At 37.1% G+C, this 18,801-nt stretch overlaps 2 protein-coding genes and 1 pseudogene across 2 annotated transcripts; 2 read left to right on the top strand and 1 right to left on the bottom strand.

Moving 5' to 3' along the window:
* Positions 1 to 1,551: 1,551 nt before the first annotated feature.
* Positions 1,552 to 4,997, top strand: LOC137746565 (putative disease resistance protein RGA3; annotated as a pseudogene).
* Positions 4,998 to 10,768: 5,771 nt separating this feature from the next.
* LOC137748630 (protein TEEBE-like) lies at positions 10,769 to 13,090 on the top strand. The gene is made up of 3 exons (XM_068488796.1): positions 10,769 to 11,271; positions 11,603 to 12,100; positions 12,380 to 13,090. Exons 1-3 carry the CDS (start codon positions 11,181 to 11,183, stop codon positions 12,892 to 12,894), a joined length of 1,104 nt encoding a protein of 367 aa, XP_068344897.1. The 5' UTR covers positions 10,769 to 11,180; the 3' UTR covers positions 12,895 to 13,090.
* Positions 13,091 to 13,408: 318 nt separating this feature from the next.
* Positions 13,409 to 17,685, bottom strand: LOC137748632 (cytochrome b5 domain-containing protein RLF-like). The gene is made up of 6 exons (XM_068488797.1): positions 17,545 to 17,685; positions 16,070 to 16,148; positions 15,541 to 15,901; positions 14,980 to 15,114; positions 14,274 to 14,324; positions 13,409 to 13,736 (listed from the first exon to the last, which is right to left on the bottom strand). The coding sequence occupies exons 2-6, from the start codon at positions 16,100 to 16,102 to the stop codon at positions 13,621 to 13,623; spliced, it is 696 nt and encodes a 231-aa protein (XP_068344898.1). The 5' UTR covers positions 16,103 to 16,148; positions 17,545 to 17,685; the 3' UTR covers positions 13,409 to 13,620.
* Between the last annotated feature and the right edge of the window lie 1,116 nt (positions 17,686 to 18,801).

Raw genomic sequence — 18,801 nt, forward strand, 5'->3', positions numbered from 1 at the left:
ATGCGTGGTTAGGTCCAAACCATTTCTGGCCCAATACACATTTCTAGTGGCAAGAAACAACCAACACAAGCTAAATCATGTATGGAGTAAATTGTAGCAATGGTAATGAATTTTTAGTTAAGGGACCATATTTGCATGTTTTGATGAGTTGAGAGACCAATGGTAATGGATTTTTAGTTAGGGACCATTGCTCTAATTGAGTTAAAGTTAAGGGAGCATTGCTACAAGTTACTCATCATGTATGTTAACTTATTGTACAAAGGCTCAAAGATAGCAATGCTACATCTGTTGTTAGATCACTTGATGCTAGTGTGACAGGCACTTGACCGCTTTTTTAAACAAAACTCTTATAGGAGCGCTTGCATGTGATACAATGTCAATCTAAAAAGATGTGGATAGTACCGTATTAAATTACTAACTAGTTAGCGATTGAGCGCTTTTATATATATGTATATACATATGAGGCCATATAATTAATTGGCAGGGTTGCTATTATATTTGGATCATTGCATTGCATGAGATATAGGAGATGGGCTGAGGTCAAATTATCCGGCCCCTGATGGGTTTGTATTATGGAGTAAGTAACATGGCAATCTAACGACAAGCCGGATCAATTTTTTAATATTTTCACACCGACTATGCACGTGGCATACATTACAGCGTACTAATCAAAACTTACTAATTTAAAACCCTGTCCGAGCCCTTGGATAAGATATTAGATTGGGCCTCGAAGTTGGTAGTCTGGAATCGGGCGATTTTGGGTAAACAAAAATAGACTTGGCCTCATAGCTGGCCATTTTTTTTTTTTTTATGGTCCAAACAAATTTTTCATCGAAGCAATGAATTGAAGCAGAGAGTTTAGCTTTTGTTGTGGTTTATTCTTTACTTCAGCAGTTACGGGAAACATCTTGTAATGTGTGCATGCACAAAAGAAATCTCATTCTTTTTTAGTTGGATACACATTTTATGATCCTTTTTCATATGTTTTAAGTTTGAATCATTCTCAAGACACTGTCGTAGCCACATTGACTATAATCCCCCCCCCCATGCACCCGAGGTTTAAACTCACTCACTACATGTTTAGATTAGTTCAAAATATAACATTGCTTGTATAAATAAAATTTAAAAATTAAAAAAAAAAAGATATGTATCTATTCGAGTTATAGAGGCATACCTTGCTTTGCTCGGGATCAATGAATTCTCAGTCTACGATTACTTAATTTTCACATTCGATGCCAAGTTATCAACCAAGGTTCTAAGGTGGGGAGAATGGTTGTAGCATTGGGATCAAGCTAACAAACGAAGCAAGTTAAGAATAAAGCTTTCTTGTTTTGTTTATTTACCTTTTGATTTTCAATCTTGTTCATCTAAGAATCGCATCATTAACAAGTTAGAATCATATACTTTGCTTAAGTATTAGTTAGTAGAGATATGGGTGCAACGCTATATAAATATTAGCAGCGAGGATCCATCTTAGATCACCAAATTCTTACTTCCTACAATCAACTCTATACTTTCAGCTTTGCTTTAATCTTATCCTCAATCAAGACGATGGCGGAAGGGGTCCTATTCAACATTGCCGAAGGAATCATTGGAAGCTTGCAGAAACTTGCTCGTGAAGAGTTCGGATTGCTTTACGGTGTCAAAGATGAGCTCAAAAAGCTTGAGAAGACAGTTACCAAAATCAAAAATGTTCTTCTTGATGCAGAAGAAAAGAAGGCAAATCATGAAGTCACAGAGTGGCTGAAAAGCCTAGAAGATGCAGTTTATGATGTTGATGACTTGCTAGATGAATTCTACACTGAAGCTCGGTGGAGGCAAATGGTAATTGGAAATAAAATTTCAAAGCAGGTACGCCTCTTTTTCTCAAGCTCAAACCAACTTGTTTTTCGGCTAAAGATCGGTCATAAGATTAAAGAAATTAGGGAGACACTTAATGTGATTGAGACCGACAGAGGGTTTCACTTAGATGAGCGTCTCCAAGAGGCACGAGTTCTAACTAGAGAGAGGGAAACTCACTCTTTTGTCCGTAAGGAAGAAATCATAGGGAGGGATAAAGAGAAAAGGGAAATTGTAGGACTTCTGTTAGATCCTATTCCTGAAGAGAATGTGTCAATCATTTCCTTAGTTGGGATTGGAGGTTTGGGAAAAACTGCACTAGCCCAACTTGTTTTCAACGACGAGACAGTCAAAAAGCATTTTGAGTTGAAAATATGGATATGCGTCTCTGATAAATTTGAGTTGACTGTGCTTGTTAAAAAAATCATTGAGTCCGCAACTAGTAGGACACAGGGAAACCTTGAGTTGGATCAATTGCAAAATGACCTCCGAAAACTAATAGATGGAAAGAGATACCTCCTTGTGTTAGATGATGTATGGAATGAAAATAGGGAAAAATGGCTTAGTTTGAAAAGCTTGTTGATGGGTGGTGCAAGAGGTAGTAGAATATTGATAACTACTCGTAGTAAAGTTGTTGCAAATATCTCAGACACAAATAAACAATATATCCTGGGGGGCTTGGAAAAAAAAGAATCTTGGTCTTTATTTAAGCAAATGGCCTTCAAAACAGAACAAGAGTCAGAAAATCCAAGTATTAAGGAAATTGGGGAAGAGATTGTTGGAAAATGTAAGGGCATCCCACTTGCTATAAGGACGACAGGGCGAATGCTCTACTCTAAGAATCAGGAAAATGAATGGTTGGCTTTCAAGAATAACGACCTTTCAAAAGTAAATCAGGAAGCAATTGATATCTTACCAACACTTAAGCTAAGCTATGATATCCTCCCATCACATTTGAAACATTGTTTTGCATATTGTAGCTTGTTCCCCAAAGATTATGAGATTGATATAAAGACATTGGTTAACCTCTGGGTGGCACAAGGGTTTGTTAAGTCTTTAGATCAAAGCAAGAGTTTGGAAGATGTTGGTTATGAATATTTTTTGGAATTGGCATGGAGATCTTTTTTCCAAGAGGTAACATATGATGAGTTTGGTATGATAAGTAGTTGTAAAATGCACGACCTCATGCACGACCTTGCAAAATCAGTGTCTGGGATGGAAATCACCATAGTAGTTGAAAAGGAGGATAATTTTTCTGAAAAACTTCGTCATGTGTCTTTTGATTATTCAATTGGTATGTGGTTAATTGAAAAAATTCCTACATCTTTGCTAAGGGCACATAAGTTGAGGACATTTTTATATGTTGATGAATATCGGCTCTTTTTTCATGATGATGGGTCTATTAAGTCATTTTGCAATGCAATTGCTTCAAATTTCAAGTCATTGCGCATGTTGAGTCTGCATGCATTGGGTATCAGAGCATTACCAAATTCCGTACGTAAATTGAGACATTTAAGATATCTCGATCTTAGAAGAAATCCCATTGAGAGGCTCCCAAAGTGGATAGTTAGACTTTAGAATCTGCAAACCCTAAATCTGTCATATTGTGATATGCTTGTGGAACTACCAAGAGACATTAATAAATGGTTCAATTTAAGGCATCTCATGGTAAATGGGTGTATCAGATTGAATCATATGCCGGATGGATTGAGAGAATTGACTTGTCTTCGGACATTGGATAGATTTGTTTTGAGTGAAGACAGTTGCATTACAGGGGGCGGTGCTGGGCTTGGCGTGTTGAACAGGCTTAACAACTTGACGGGAAGTATGAGCATTGAAAATTTGTGGAACGGGAAAGATATGGTGTCAGAAGCAATCTCTGCAAATATGAAGGAAAAACAGAGTCTTACTTCGTTGTCTTTGAGGTGGAAAGTAAATATTACAGGTGATGTCAATGAGGCTGAAAATGGTGAAATATTATTGGAAGCACTGCAACCTCATTCAAATTTGAAAGAGTTATCGGTGTATTTTTTTGACGGTGTGAAGTTTGCAGGTTGGCTTTCTTCTCTCACAAATATTGTTAATCTCACTTTAGAGGAATGCAAAACATGTCAGTATCTCCCGTCGTTTGATCATTTACCTCGTCTTAAGGTTCTTAGACTTGATAGTCTTAATGCTTTGGAGTACATTTCAGATGCTTCATCGTCAGCGTCGCGAATTCCATTCTTCCCCTCCTTAAAGAAAATTTACCTATGGAATTGTCCTAATCTCAAGGGATGGTGGAAGCAGAGTGCTCTAATTGGCTCCCCAACGACAGAGTATGAGCATCAGCATATACAGCAGTCATCGCTTTCATTTCCCTGTCTTTCTCTATTATATGTCTGGGATTGTCCTAACCTAACTTCCATGCCACTCTATCCACATCTTGAAGACGAGCTGTCCTTGAGTAATACCAGCTTGAAGCCATTAGAAGAGACGATGATGATCGGTGATGAAGACATTTTGGCACCAGCAGAAACAACATCATCTGCTTGTACATGTTGTTCCCTCTTCTCTATTTTCTCTCCTTTAGTCTCTGGAGCATCTGGCCCGCATGTCTCCGCTTCCTCCTCTTCTCCTCTTTCCAAATTAATAAGTTTGGAAATTACAGACATTGAGGATATAGAATGTGTTCCAGAGAGATGGCTGCGCAATCTCACTTCTCTCAAGAAATTGAGTTTGTCCCGATGTCGTAGACTGAGTGTATACCTTTGTCCCCGTCTCCGAGCGTCCAACATCTCACCACACTTGATTGTCTAGAGATAGCGAACTGCAATGAGCTGGATCTGTGGAAGGAGGATGAGAGTTTCTTGCAGTGGAAATCCCTAAGGAGCCTTCGTACCCTCCGTATTTCTGCATGTGATCGTTTGATAAAGTTGCCGGAAGGAATAGGTAACCTCACATCCCTTTCCGAACTAGTCATTGGATATTGCCGTAATTTAGCATCACTGCCAGAAGGGATGTGTCGCCTCACCTCTTTAGAGACACTGCGGATTTACAACTGCTCCAGCGTATTAAGGCAAAGATGCGAGAAAGAAAGAGGTGAGGACTGGTCTAAGATTGCCCACATCCCAAATATTTACATTTAATGACTCGATGACAGACTGGAGTCAGCTGGTGTTCTGGTACCTTTTCTAACTTCTTCTGATTTCCATTTTACATTTCAATAAATCCAAATTAATAGCCAAACTATGTTTGTCTCTCATGTTGAATAAGTGGCCAAGTGGCCATACTTTAGATTAAACAAAAGAAGGTGGAAACACCTTTCCTTGTTTTGGGGAGGAAAAAAGGGAAAAGTTTGGTTGCTTTTGAAAAGCATTTTTGTTCTCTTCCAACATCCGTGCCTTTTGAAAAAGAAATATGAGAGAGCTCATTGTGTTCGGTTGTGAAAAAAGAGGGAGAGAAGAAAGAGAGCTGTGTGTTTCGGTTTTGGCAAAAAGAAAGAGAGAAGAAAGAGTTCTTTTTTGCAGAGAGTATTTTCTGATTGCAGAAGCAGAGAAGAAGGGGTGCCGCATTCCCCATTTGAAAAGAGCTCCTCTCTTTGGTTAGTAATCATCCACCAAAGTAGTTGTTGTTGTAATAGCTTTGAGCTATATGTATAGAGAAGAAATTATTCATTATATTTCTTTCTCTATTTGTTTCTTTGGTGTGTGAGAGTTATTGGGTGTATTGGGTTTTTGGGTTGTGAGATTGCCAACACTTTGTAAACTCCCATTTGGTTGATAGTGGATTATTGGGTGAGCTCCTACTGCTCCGAGGACGTACTCCAGTTACACTGACTGTGGAGGAACCTCGTTAAAATCTTTGTGTCTTTTATATTTTGTTCTTGCATTTTCATTTGATAAAATTTCCTGTGGGTTAGCTTGATTTGGTTCCGCGTGGTTTGGTGCTATCCTAGCACAACATCTCAAACCAGAACCATTCATTCAGTTAACCGAAGCGCCCTTTCTATGTCGGTGGCTCAAGATTCGTTCCTCGTTGAAACTTTATGCTTCATCTCTACAATTGTTTACGCTCGCACAACAGCGTGGTGGTGTATGTGTATCAAATGGTTGCAGCCTGCACTTCTTTTACCTTTTAACTTTGCTCTTTTCCTTGTATATATCTTCTTTGTTTCATTTCAAGAAGGGTAAGGTTTAAGTCCTCCCTTCTTTTTCATGTAATTTTTCTCTTCTTTTTTTATTTTTATTGTATGAGGGGTAAGGTTTATGTTCCCCCTGACTAGGTGTACATTATTTTTCATCATCAATAAAATTTCCCTCGTACCGCCGAGGTTTTATCAAAAGAAAAAAAAGTTGTATAAATTATAGGGTGAAATATGACTTTATCTGTTAGGCTTTGAAGATTACAATCTTAAAATGAACCAAATCCAAGCCGAATCGAACAGTAATTTCAGTTTGGTTTTTAGTTTCGATAAAAAATCGAATCGAATAGAACTGAACCCACTCTTATAGTAAGTGATACAAGGTACCTCTCCTCAGTAATACTCAAGTTTTAATTTTCAGTCATTTCCTGGTGACTTTTATTTTAAAGAGAAAATACACACATGTACATTATACAAACATGTTTACATGTTTTTGTTGCCCTATGTTTTTGATACCTTCTTCTCTGTATAAGGCGATTTATGTCATACACTTCTAATTTAAAAAACTCAAGTGCAAGAAGACGGTCCTGCAAACCATGTTAGATGGCCTAAACCACATTTGCTTAGCTACGAAAGGGAAGGTTAAAGAATTTATGGCCTACGTGTATCGTTTTCCACAAGCATGGCAGTAGGTTAATTGTTTGAAGAGCATTTGTTGCTTTTGAATAGAACATTAACTGTTAACACCTAACTGTACATAACGGATTCATGGAGAAGATAACTGAGCCTTCCAGGTTCCATGAAGGAAATTGAAACAACTCTCCCAATATACACGTGTGAATTAAATGTAACTTAGCATCCACAACAAGTGGTCCAATGGTAAGGACGATGATTGCGATTCTTTAATAAACCAAAAAATGTGGGAGGTCTCAGATTCGATAACTTGATACTCCGAGCTAATGAGTCTACTTGACTGTGATTACAAACAAGATGAAATTTTTCATAACCTCTCCGAACTCAGAATTAGTGGATAACCGTGACTTGCCACCAAACCTCACTGAATTAAATGTAACGGCTATAGGTTGTTACCATTAAGGCCTCACTGAATTTTGGTGTGTATACATTCACTTATTAATTTATGCAGCGCATGCGAACTAGGTTACAATTATTAACCTCCTTCATTTGGTTGTTACCCTTTTTCTCTCTCTTTTTTTCTCTTTTTATGGGAGGAGAAAGGGGTGTTCGAACTTAGACGTCATTCCAACGTTAGGAATAAAAATGGCCACTAGTTTGTTTGTTCATTGTTTTCTTTAGAAAAAACTATGTTTCATTGTTTCTTACTTCCAAAAAGACACTTTACAACAAAACAAAAACAATAGGATAGGCCTTTAAAAGAAGAATGACTTACGTGAAATGAGTTTACCGTTATTATGGTTTTTCAACCTAATAATACAATGTCGTAAGCAAATTTTTTTGGGGTTTTTTGAAATAGGTCCAAAGTAACTAAAAATTGGATATATTTCAAAAATCAAAAGTCACTAAAAATTAGACCTATTTCAAAAGGTAGTCTATAAAATTGGACATATTTCAAATTTTCCCAATTTTTTTCCATAATATTATTATTGGATTGAAAGTGTAACGATCTGTCCCTAATTTTCCATGTAATTTCCTTCTCGAGTATATAAATTGACGATTATGCCCTTGTTGGCAAAGTAGAATCCGATGTGTACGTTGTTGTTCAGCTTTTAAATTATTTTTCCTATTATCGTAATTAAATAGTACTCGTTTTTATGAACGCATGAGCACGAGTTAGACCCGAACCAAATTTGTAATGAAAAAGTTATGTTTAGTTCAAGTAAGTTAATAATGGGTAAAATTATACACGTGTGTGCGAATTATTTAGAGTTTGAGACACTGTTTTGATAGGGTGAGCTTGATTTTTGTGTACCTTTAAATTATACAAAATTTGGACCATTTCCCATTTTCAAACCGGTCCCTCACTTACCGCACCAACCAACCACCTTTCTCCCTATTTTCTATCACCCAATCAGAAACTCTCTCTCTTGTACAATCACAAACTCTCTCTCTCTCTCTCTCTCTCTCTTCTTCTTCTCCTCTCTCTCACCGTACCTCTTTTCTCTCTACAACAACAAAGAACCATTATCAAACCTCACAAGTCCAACTTCCAACTTCAAACCACCACCATCGTGCTCCTCTCCTTACCACGAGTTTGGCCAAATTTTTCTAGATTTTGGCTAACCAAACGGCGGCCGATGGCAACAACGGTGATCGAAGAGCTAGGGAAGAAGGAGAATATTATGTTAAAGTTAACATAATTCTCACGTCATTACTGACATCATTAAGTACGTTTGTTAAAGTTAACGAAATATTCCCCTGGAATATGTCAACGGATGCAGGCTCGTGACTTGCGCGTTGCTGCGCATGTGACTGCAAGCTAACGGCACGTGAGGGCACATGCCGTTTTGTGGCGGCGCATGGTCGATGTGTACGGGTTCATGACGTCGCGTGGAATGTTTTCGTATATTTAAACCCTCTGTTAGTTTAAATAAATTCTAGCTTCGGTTTAAATTTATCCATATTTTATACATCACTTTCCTTTTGGCTACGTCACCTTTGGATGTTAGCTAGCATACCTCGACTCCGGTCTAAGTGTGTCAAAAAGTCGATATAAATTTCTCTCATCCAAAAAAAAGTGGCATCACATAATTCCCAAGTCCTAACAAACAATAACTAATATTGAACCATTGATAGGTCCATTAGGTCATCAAGGCAAATTCAGTGATCCACTATTCCTTCCACTGTAATCCATAATGCTATGATGTAGCAGTAGGTCCCAAAAAATTCATACAGCTAACTTTTTTTTCCATCTTTTTGTTGTTAATGTTATAATGTAGGAAGTTTTAACGAAACATTTCTGGTATTGTTTATTTTTAACGAAAAATCACATTTTTACATTTTTCTGGTGCTATTCACTATAGTTTTATTTGTCATTTTTCATTAAAACTAAAGTTTTTTTTTTTTTTTTTTTACTTTTCGTTAGTTTTTCTTATAATTTAAATGAAAAATGCAAGTAGTATAAATAAAGTAAAAAATAAAGGAAAATTGTTACTCGTATTTTAAAAAATTCAATTGTGCACTTCATTGTTTACAATTAAAATGAAAAAAAATTATGTGCACAACTAAGTTTTTGGTTATTACAATAATAGAGGAGCTCTTAACGTCGAGACGTAGTAGCGTAATCTTCTCTTATTAGTGTATGGATTATTCTTTGTAATTTTGTAATTAATATCTTCGCATGTTTTACATTATATATATTTCTGTTGTAAATATTTAGATATTTAAAGGTTCTATTCTTGTTTTAATTTTTGTTTCTTTAATTTATTTGTATTTTTTACACATCTCTTTCTCACTGAGGTTAGGTTGTCGGTTCCTAAATGAAAAAGGCCAAATTCCTACATTATAAATTGACTGATGATCCCACACGTCTAGAAAAGAGTTTAACTTAGCAGACTTTTTTTTTTTTTTTAACATATAATATTAGTAATTGCTTTTAATAGAAATCGAATTTAAATTATTATTATGATTTTTTTTGTCAAAAGATAAATTTGTTAAATTAGATGTTAGATTAGAGAATAGATAGGATTTAAACTTACATTGTGGTGTAAGGAAACACTCTTCTCCAACAATGTAAAAAATGACAATTTCTAAGATTTCTCGCTTATAAATGAACATAAATATTACTAGACTGTTATACTAAGTATTACAAAACCAAATAAATAATGAATTTAGAAACAGAATCCGACATATCTTTGCTAAGCCATTTTTGTCAGACCGTCCAAGGGCAGAATCACACACAACCATCCACCGCAACGCCGCGATCCCCGAGGTATAATCCGTATATCAAAAAGACATCCATGACCCTACTAATCCACAGATCATATGTTGGATATCAATCAATCAACTTTGAGTGGACTTAATTTGATTTATATTAGCTTAATGCTTATTTAATTTGATTTGTTTAATATTTATCAATATAACCTAAACTCAAAACCCAAAATTTCAATTATTTTGTCGCAAAATTACTTAATTTTGATACAAGACATCATATAAAATAATAAGCTAACACTTTAGGAAGGTTCATATTATGCACACTGCATGTATTGGCTTTTACACGAGGAACGTTAAACTAGTTTTTGGTATCAAGATCATGTTGTTCTTATCTGACACTAATGGATCTGCTTCATCCGTATCTTTGGCAAAAGTCCTTCATTGATAGCGTATTAGCGTTTTACTAAGCAAGTAAACTACCATTACCAAAAAGATTCAAAACCTAAACTGAAAGAGACTCTACAAAAAAAAAACCTTTCAGACTCGGCAAGCTTGACCTTATTGTTCATGTTAATAAAACTAAAACACACATTGATAATGTGAATATCCCCAAACAACTATCTGCTTTATATTAATAACTTAGGTATTAGAGTTAGACATAAATAGAAGTGTGATGACGTAGACGTTGAAACTTTATCGTGCAAATCTAGCTTAACGAATCTGAAGAAGGGGGTGGTAGTTAATAACACATTTGCTAACCATTTTCTAGTACAGTAACATGAAAATTTAAAATCTTTGTAAGCCGATTACATGGAGGCCAAGGTAACCTCCAGTCTACATGTAGCAGCGTTTCTCTGAAGATGTGGATTGTCAATGACCTATAGTAGAATTCGAACTTGAATATAGTTGCAAAAACACAATATTCTAGTCAACTTAACTAAACCTTGATTTGCAGTTTTACGCGCTTGGTAGTCAACACAACTTTGTACGTTTTCCCTCTTGTTTTGGAACTTCGATGAAAATTACAAGAATAGTACTAGCATGAATTACGGAGAGAGGGGCGGTTTGCGGAATCCAGGAATCCAGAAGTCGAGGACAACCAGACACAAACCCATCAGAGGGAGAAGAAGACTCAGAAGAGGGTTCTTTGAATTTAAAGGAGGTTTGGAGGCAGGTTGCCAGGTGCCACCTCCCTCTTAACGCGATTTCTGCAATAACTTTCCTTCTTTCCCATTTCCCCATCTTATCCTCCGCACTTGTATAAATCTGAACCCTCCTCCCTCTCTCTCCCACAACAAACACAAACACCTCTCTCTCTCTCTCTCTCTCTCTCTCTCTCTCTCTCTCTCTCTCATCTGTTACCATTCTAATGGTGAAAGTGGCTACTGGGTTGCTCTCACTTTTGCTTGCATCCGCATTGCTGCTCACTAATCCTGCTTCTGCAGCTTTGCCTTTGGATGGTAAACTCTCTCTCTCTCTCTCTCTCTCTCTCTCTCTCATCTGTTTTACTGAACTCTGTCTTTACTTAAGTTTATACTACTTTTAGCATTTTCTCAATGAACTGATCTTGTTTGCTTAAAACTGTATTTTCAAGAATTGGTTGTAATACTTACAAGTATTTAGTACTATCACCGTCTTACGCTACGGTCAGGTATACTGTAATGACATCCAAGGGTCATATATGACCGTCAGACGGTGATAGTACTAAGTACTGTCGTAACCCCCAAATATTTTTTGAATTTTTTCCTGATCAATTATTTACCATCTCTGTGATCTGCATGTTTAAATCAGGACTCTTGGCCAATGGCAACTTTGAAGAACCGCCAAAACCAACAGACCTCAAGAAAACAGTTATCATAGGCAAAAATTCACTGCCCAAATGGGAAATCGATGGCCTGGTGGAGTACATCTCCGCGGGGCCGCAACCCGGCGGAATGTACTTTGATGTAGCTCATGGTGTCCATGCTGTGAGGCTTGGCAATGATGCCTCAATCTCCCAGACCATTAAGGTCAAGCTAGGGTCTCTGTATGCCCTAACATTTGGGGCATCAAGGACTTGTGCCCAAGAGGAGGTTTTGAGGGTGTCAGTTCCCCCCCAGGCAGGGGACCTTCCTCTGCAAACCTTGTACAGCAGCAATGGCGGCGACACTTACGCTTGGGGATTCAGAGCAACTTCTGAAACTGTTAAAGTGACCTTTCACAATCCTGGGATTCAAGAGGATCCTGCTTGTGGTCCACTCTTGGATGCAGTTGCTATCAAGGAGCTTTTCCCCGTGTACCCCTCTAGAGGTAAATTGTATATTGATAACTATGTTTCTGCTAGTTTTTGTGGTCTTTCTCTGTGCACCACTGGAGTTTTCGGTTTGATCTCATTTGTCGACATGGTTGATTGTTTTAGGGTATAGAATCATCACTTAAAGGTTAGACTTAAGGTTTTTAGTGTCGGATTTGTTAATCGCTTTGATTTTACGTTTTAAGCACCCAACTGTGCTCAGCTCAGTTCAATAGTTCGATTGGTAACCATTTCAGTGTTCAGTCTACAAAATCATTGAATGTTTGACATTGCAGATAATTTGGTCAGAAACCCTGGCTTTGAAGAGGCTCCCCACAGGTTATTCAACTCTTCCCATGGTGTACTCCTCCCTCCAAAACAACTAGATGCGACATCCCCGCTCCCCGGCTGGATCATCGAGTCCCTCAAGGCCGTAAAGTTCATCGACGCAAAACACTTCAATGTTCCATTCGGAAAGGGCGCAGTTGAGCTTGTTGCAGGGAGAGAAAGTGCCATAGCCCAGGTTCTTAGAACTGTTCCCAACAAGCTCTACAGCCTTTCCTTCACTGTCGGTGATGCAAGAAACGGCTGCCATGGATCAATGATGGTTGAAGCATTCGCCGGCAAGGAAACGCTCAAAGTTCCCTTCACCTCCAAAGGAAAAGGCGGGTTCAAGACGGCCAGTTTCAGGTTCAAAGCGGTTTCAATCAGGACGAGAATCACGTTCTTCAGCTCTTTCTACCACACCAAGGACTACGGAGCTCTTTGTGGCCCTATCCTAGATGAAGTTAAGGTTTCCCCTGTTGCTTAAATGCTAGTTTTTTTAGTTATATCACCACAAAACTACAACATCATTATAGAGACCAATGGCCAGTTGTGTTACCGTTATAGAAGTATTAGGGCTAGTTTGGTATTGTTACGCTATACTTTTTACCAGAGTTATGAAACTTTTCAGGAATAAAATTAAAATCCATCACCGATTAACCGGTTATGGTCGAATTCTATAACTACCGGATCTAGAGTTTTTTTTCTTCAAAACGGTACTTCAAGTGTTCTGGACATTAATGCAACTTTAAAAGGGCTTTATATGTGAAGGATCTTAATTTTTCTTTGGTAGCTTATGCTAAATTAGGATGTTTAATGATGTGATAATCATATTGCAAAGCTTGTTAAGAACCCCTTGCCCTTGCTAATTACAGCAGCTAAACCGTTAAGCACTTACGAATACGAAAACAAAAACATATCGAAACTTTCCAGTTCGATCACAAGGAAATAACGGAATCAGTAATATGCACCATTAAGCATTCAAAATCAAGGTGTATGAATTAACATGAATTACACTTTTGATTATTTCATTGAACATGCAATAAAGTTCCATAGAATGTAAGAACATCTCTAATGCTTATGAAACAATAATATACAACATCTCAATTTGACAACATGGCGCAATGTGTGAGAAGGTGTGTCCTCGAAAATGAAATATAAAATTGTCCAGAGTGGTAATAGGAAAATAAATTGATGTACCAACCTGCCGGTATCATGAGGGGGCCGAAGATTCCGAATGATTGGAACGTTGCCCTTCACCATCGTCTAAAGTACCAACGAGACATTTCTCGAGTAAAAATTCAGCATTCACCCAAGCATGGTATTTATCTAAAGCAATGTAGTAAGGAGCAATAGTTAACAGCACTTTATAAGAAGCTAAAATAACATGAAGATGATCCCACACAAATTGCTGATTTGCAAGCATTGTTAGATTTGCTGAAGATTGGGTCTGGCTTAGGAGAACCTTTTTGGTTGCGTTATTTCGCCGCATCGGACTTCAGGGATCCTAAACTCATTCCTTGGAATGAGACGAATCAGGAACCAAGAGAATCCGACAATCCTATTCAAGTTTTGGAAATGCTAGGGACTTTGGTGAACAAGAAAAAGAAAAAAAATCTACCCACTAAAAATAACAAGTTTTACGGGCAGTTCTGCTTGCAGAGAATACATTTGCTCACCACCCACTCTGTACCGTTGGAAGAGTGTGATTTAATCTACCCGCTATGCGGATCCCAAAAATAAAAACTCATCCAACAACACACAATATGGTGGTAGCAAATCTATTCTCTTGTTTTCATGGAGACGTCAGGCTTAAGAACAATAAAACTCAACAACACATAACCAATGAAGTATAGAAAAGGATACTGAACAAAGATGTGCAATCTTTTCCCACAGCCTTCTTTAGAATATCAACACCTAAAGAAAAAGAAATCATCAGAAACAGGAATACTATGTCATGCAGTTCTGACCAAATAATACATACACAAACTCTCGCAAGTCAACCATTTATGGATCGTAGTTATAGATCTCATCACTAAGCAGTTTTTTGGTGACAGAATTATACCAATTGCAATATGAAGATTTTAATAATATTGGTGGTAATGCATTTGCAAAGGCTTATATAGAGATAATATTGTTAACATCAGATTGCCCTATAAGCAAACGCTTTACCTTTCTACCTTATTACTCTTCCTATGTCATTGATGGGCTCAGAGTTGTCACACATCCACCAAGTCAACTTAAATCAATAGTCCACATCCCTTATATAGCTAATCTTCATTAGAAATATAGAAGAAACAAAAGTTGGGCAGATTTCTGGTATAGCACTTCTCATAGACGGTAGATGTCCCATCCTATTAAATTTATTTTGTCGGCTAGGTTGGCATAGTGGAGCAATAAAACTTCAAACTTCAATAAGAAGACTTACAAAAACCCAATAAAACATGCCTACTGATATAAATACTTTAAAATTTTGGGGTTTATGGAGAAAGGTGTCAGCAATACACACTTGGGATGACACTGCTCACTCCAGCTAACATTTGAACTTGAACAGACTAAAATATGTACATACCTCCGGGGTGAAATCTCATGTATGGAGACAAATTGTACACACGGCCTTTTAGAACAGTCCACATTGAATCTCCTTTTTGGTGCTGTTTAACTTCATTCAGTGAAATAAGCCTCTTATTTGATTGTCCCTTTAAACCTGAGAAACAATTTGTATCTTGAGAAGCTAACACTGATATAATCACTACTGCACTTAAAAATACCCAAGATATCACAAGTTGTTTCCTGAACTTATAATAACATGCATTAAAAATTCACAACGAATAGGCTTGCTACGAGTACATAATATTCCTAAACATGTTCTCCAACAAGATTGAATTAGGAACCTCAGTAAACTTGTAAAGCTAAAATCCAAGCCCTTCCAATCCAACCTTCTATTTCATTGGGCAAAGTTTGAAAGTATTTTCTTTATATCTTTTGATAATTGCCTTTAGGATTATGTATGCATCATAGCTACCAGAACACAAATGACAAGAAAAAAAAAGTCAAGAAAAGTATTGGCAGGAAGAAGAAAATTTATGACACATGAGAAGCAATTTCAGCCGAAGCACTTGACACTAAGTACCTGCAAGGTCAGGATGTGTTCGAGTAAGTTTGAGCCAATCCATTTGGCTATACCCCTTCTCAAAAGGAACTTTAGCACGAGTTGCAGGCTTCACTGACTTTCCAGCATCACCTGATTTTAGTTGCTTTGGAACTTCAGATTTCTTTTTCATGGATGATGCATCAATGATGCTGACAGACAAAGAACCAACTGTTTCCTGTTTTTTGGAAGCGGCTCCTCCTGGTAATCCACCTTGCCACAGAACACCTCTATTCTCATTACTACTATTGCCATTTGACAATCCATCCTTTAGGGTAATGTTTTCTATATCTGAAGTGAGCTTCTTTGTCTCATAACCATCCTGGTTGCCTGGTGGACCAACCTGAACATATACCACAGACCTTACACCAATATAGAATTATGACATACAAAAACCCAGCGCCAATCAATCATATCCCCGAAACACAAACCACTGCAGATAATGCATTGAAGCAATGCATATTTCAAGGGTATAACTTTCTTGATAGCAAAATGTACATATAATGCTTACCTGACAAAAAGTGAAATCGTTATCATTCTCCATTTCTAAGCCGAATGAAGTTCCCAAAAACTATTTCAAGCAATCTTTCCTGTCAAAAGATAATATAAACATCACATTTTAATACCAAAAAGATCATGAGATGGCTTTTCTAAAATACTATAGTACCATACCCTGATAGCGAAACTTAAATGATAACCATCCAATAAGACAAAATACATGAAACAGGGACAATTAGGACTCTTGATTACACCCTATCAATTACAAATCTTGAATACACAACAGATTAACACTGTTTACTACTGCTTTTGATAACTATGTTTAAAATATTTTTGAAAACTCAGCCAAACAGGTCAAGCTCCCCCTCCCACCTCCTAAAGACTGAAGAGGAAAAAGATAAAACTAAATTCTCAGTAAATATGTTTTACTTTATAGATATATTAATTGGTGAGTACCAAAAAATGTCATGTCCAACTAAAGGAACAAGAAAAATATATGACATCTCTGTTAGTGTTTACGAAGTGAGATGGGTATGAGGCCCAAACTTGTATGTCATCACGCTAAGAAACTCACAAATCATAATCATTCAGACAAAAATCCACGATTCATATAAGCTAAGGAGTAAAAGTAATCCACTAAGCTTAAAATCGTCGAAATTTCAATTTAATTGAAAACGGAACAACTTTGTGTGCTTAACTTTGACTCCAAAATTTCCAAAAGCCAATGTGATTCCAAGCATTAACTCTACCACAACTTCATTCCAGTATCCAAATTGATTTCAAGCAAATAGCTTATTACCCAATAATCATAACCTTGAATCCAAGTTCTTATACGTTCAAATCCAATTGAAGAAAGCAATTGGCATACAAAGCACCCCCCCCCCCTCTAATAGTTTTAGAAAGGCAGCAATTGAATAACATCATTCATAACCCGGGACTTGGGAAAAAAGAAAACAAAATGAACAAAACCTCCACTGCTCCAGCTGACCAAAAATACCACAACGCCCTAGTCTAACTAAAATTCTTCGATTCAGCGAAACTGAATTCGGTTAAATTACACAATACCAAACTTTAATATAACATCTCCTTTCCCATTATTCTTAGTTATCAAGCAAATGGTTAATCTATATACACACACCACAATTAAGCAATTATCAATCTTTCCCAGCTAAAACACAGCAGTTAAACTAAAACTTGTATTCGGGAAAAATGGTAATCATAATAACCAAATTCAGAAAATACCCAAATACCAATTCAACCATGAATTTGTTATGTAGAGATGAATCTCTAATGATCTAATCTGGTAACCAACTAATCAATGACAATAAAAAGTTATATCACAGAACCTCAAGTCGCTGACTTCCAATTGTTTTTGCCTGTTATTGTCGAAATTTCAATTTTCTATGTGGTTTCCTTGAACTTTCTCGGCAACCAAACAGAAAGCGAAGAATAATCCAAGTAGATGAGAAATGGGAAAGAAAAACGTACTCGCAAGTGTGTATTCAGGTTGATGTAGATTCCCTTTCACCCTCCCTCTCTCTGTCTTCAGTATGCGATCCTCGAGACAGCAGAATTGGAGTCGATTGATTCAAGTTCCGTTATTGTCGGCTTGAAGAATAAGCTAATCTAATGCCTTTTATTTGAAAAAAAAAAAAAAAAAAACAAAAGACAACTAGTGGAGCCTCTCGGTCCGGTGAGGGAAGTTGAGAATTGCACCTAACCTATGGTCAAAATTTATTTAATTATTTTAACCATTGGATTTAATTTTGTGTCGTTAGATTAATTTTTTTTTTTTTTTTTTACAGTTAGATTTGATCATATTAGATCACAATCGTTGTATTCAATAAATTTATAAATATAAAACTAAAAATTAAATAATTTTGAATCTAGACTGTTGAAACAACCAACAGTCCAATTAATCATTGGGCGACACACTCACGTGCGTGGGATCTAGTAAGCTCTTTGTGCATGCAGTGTTGGGCAAGTGAAGCTCGCGCGTCTGGACTCTGTTGGGCGCATTCACTCTCATATGTGGGCCATCCCATTAATCTAGTGGAGAGTCCTGGTCAAAATTTGCCTCAAAATTGAGTTTTGGGTTAAAACTCACTTTTAGCCCAAGGGTTGGAGCAAGTTTGGACGGATTTAGAATCTAAAATTTAAGTTTTACTCCAAGGGTTAGAGTAGATCTTAGCATGTCAACTGAGTATCCCTTTTATCACCGTGGAGTGGAAGGGGATTTGAACTTGATATCTTGAATGTTGGAAGAGAAATATCACTAAAATAAGAGTTTGCTGCACTTGTTGGTATGCATGAATTGTAGTTATGTGGTTTTGCAAACTCTTTTGTTATAAAATAGGTAAATGTGTGTCATTTGATTGTGGTCAAGAGTAGGCTGAAATGTCTTTCCAGACCCAATCGAGGATTAGTCCTACCTTATGGGATGTGGGATACCTCAAGCTTCGTGTGTGTGTGTGTGTGTGTGGAGAGAGAGAGAGAGAGAGAGAGAGAGGAGGACGCATGCTCCTAGAATATAGCATGCATAAACATATCATGCGACGAACGAAATAATAACATCACATAGTAGTGTTCAAGTCACTCTTAAAAATCTCTAGTTACAAAGAACAACCACAAGACCAAATGACACATCCTGGGCTCGACTCCACCGTAACATGATATTGTCCGCTTTGGACCCCTACCACACCTTCACGGTTTTGTTTCTGGAAACTCACATGAGAACTTCCCAGT

The sequence above is a fragment of the Pyrus communis genome, chromosome 10 (genome assembly GCF_963583255.1).
Source record: "Pyrus communis chromosome 10, drPyrComm1.1, whole genome shotgun sequence".
Taxonomy (NCBI): Eukaryota; Viridiplantae; Streptophyta; class Magnoliopsida; order Rosales; family Rosaceae; genus Pyrus; species Pyrus communis.

Excerpts from the sequence above, each read along its gene's own strand:
- LOC137748630 (XM_068488796.1), top strand. The coding sequence starts at position 11,181 with ATGGTGAAAGTGGCTACTGGGTTGCTCTCACTTTTGCTTGCATCCGCA. Across the intron at positions 11,272-11,602 it reads TGCAGCTTTGCCTTTGGATG|GACTCTTGGCCAATGGCAAC; the intron begins GTAAACTCTCTC and ends TGTTTAAATCAG. Across the intron at positions 12,101-12,379 it reads CCCCGTGTACCCCTCTAGAG|ATAATTTGGTCAGAAACCCT; the intron begins GTAAATTGTATA and ends TTGACATTGCAG.
- LOC137748632 (XM_068488797.1), bottom strand. The coding sequence starts at position 16,102 with ATGGAGAATGATAACGATTTCACTTTTTGTCAG. Across the intron at positions 15,902-16,069 it reads ACGATTTCACTTTTTGTCAG|GTTGGTCCACCAGGCAACCA; the intron begins GTAAGCATTATA and ends GTATATGTTCAG. Across the intron at positions 15,115-15,540 it reads AACACATCCTGACCTTGCAG|GTTTAAAGGGACAATCAAAT; the intron begins GTACTTAGTGTC and ends ATTGTTTCTCAG.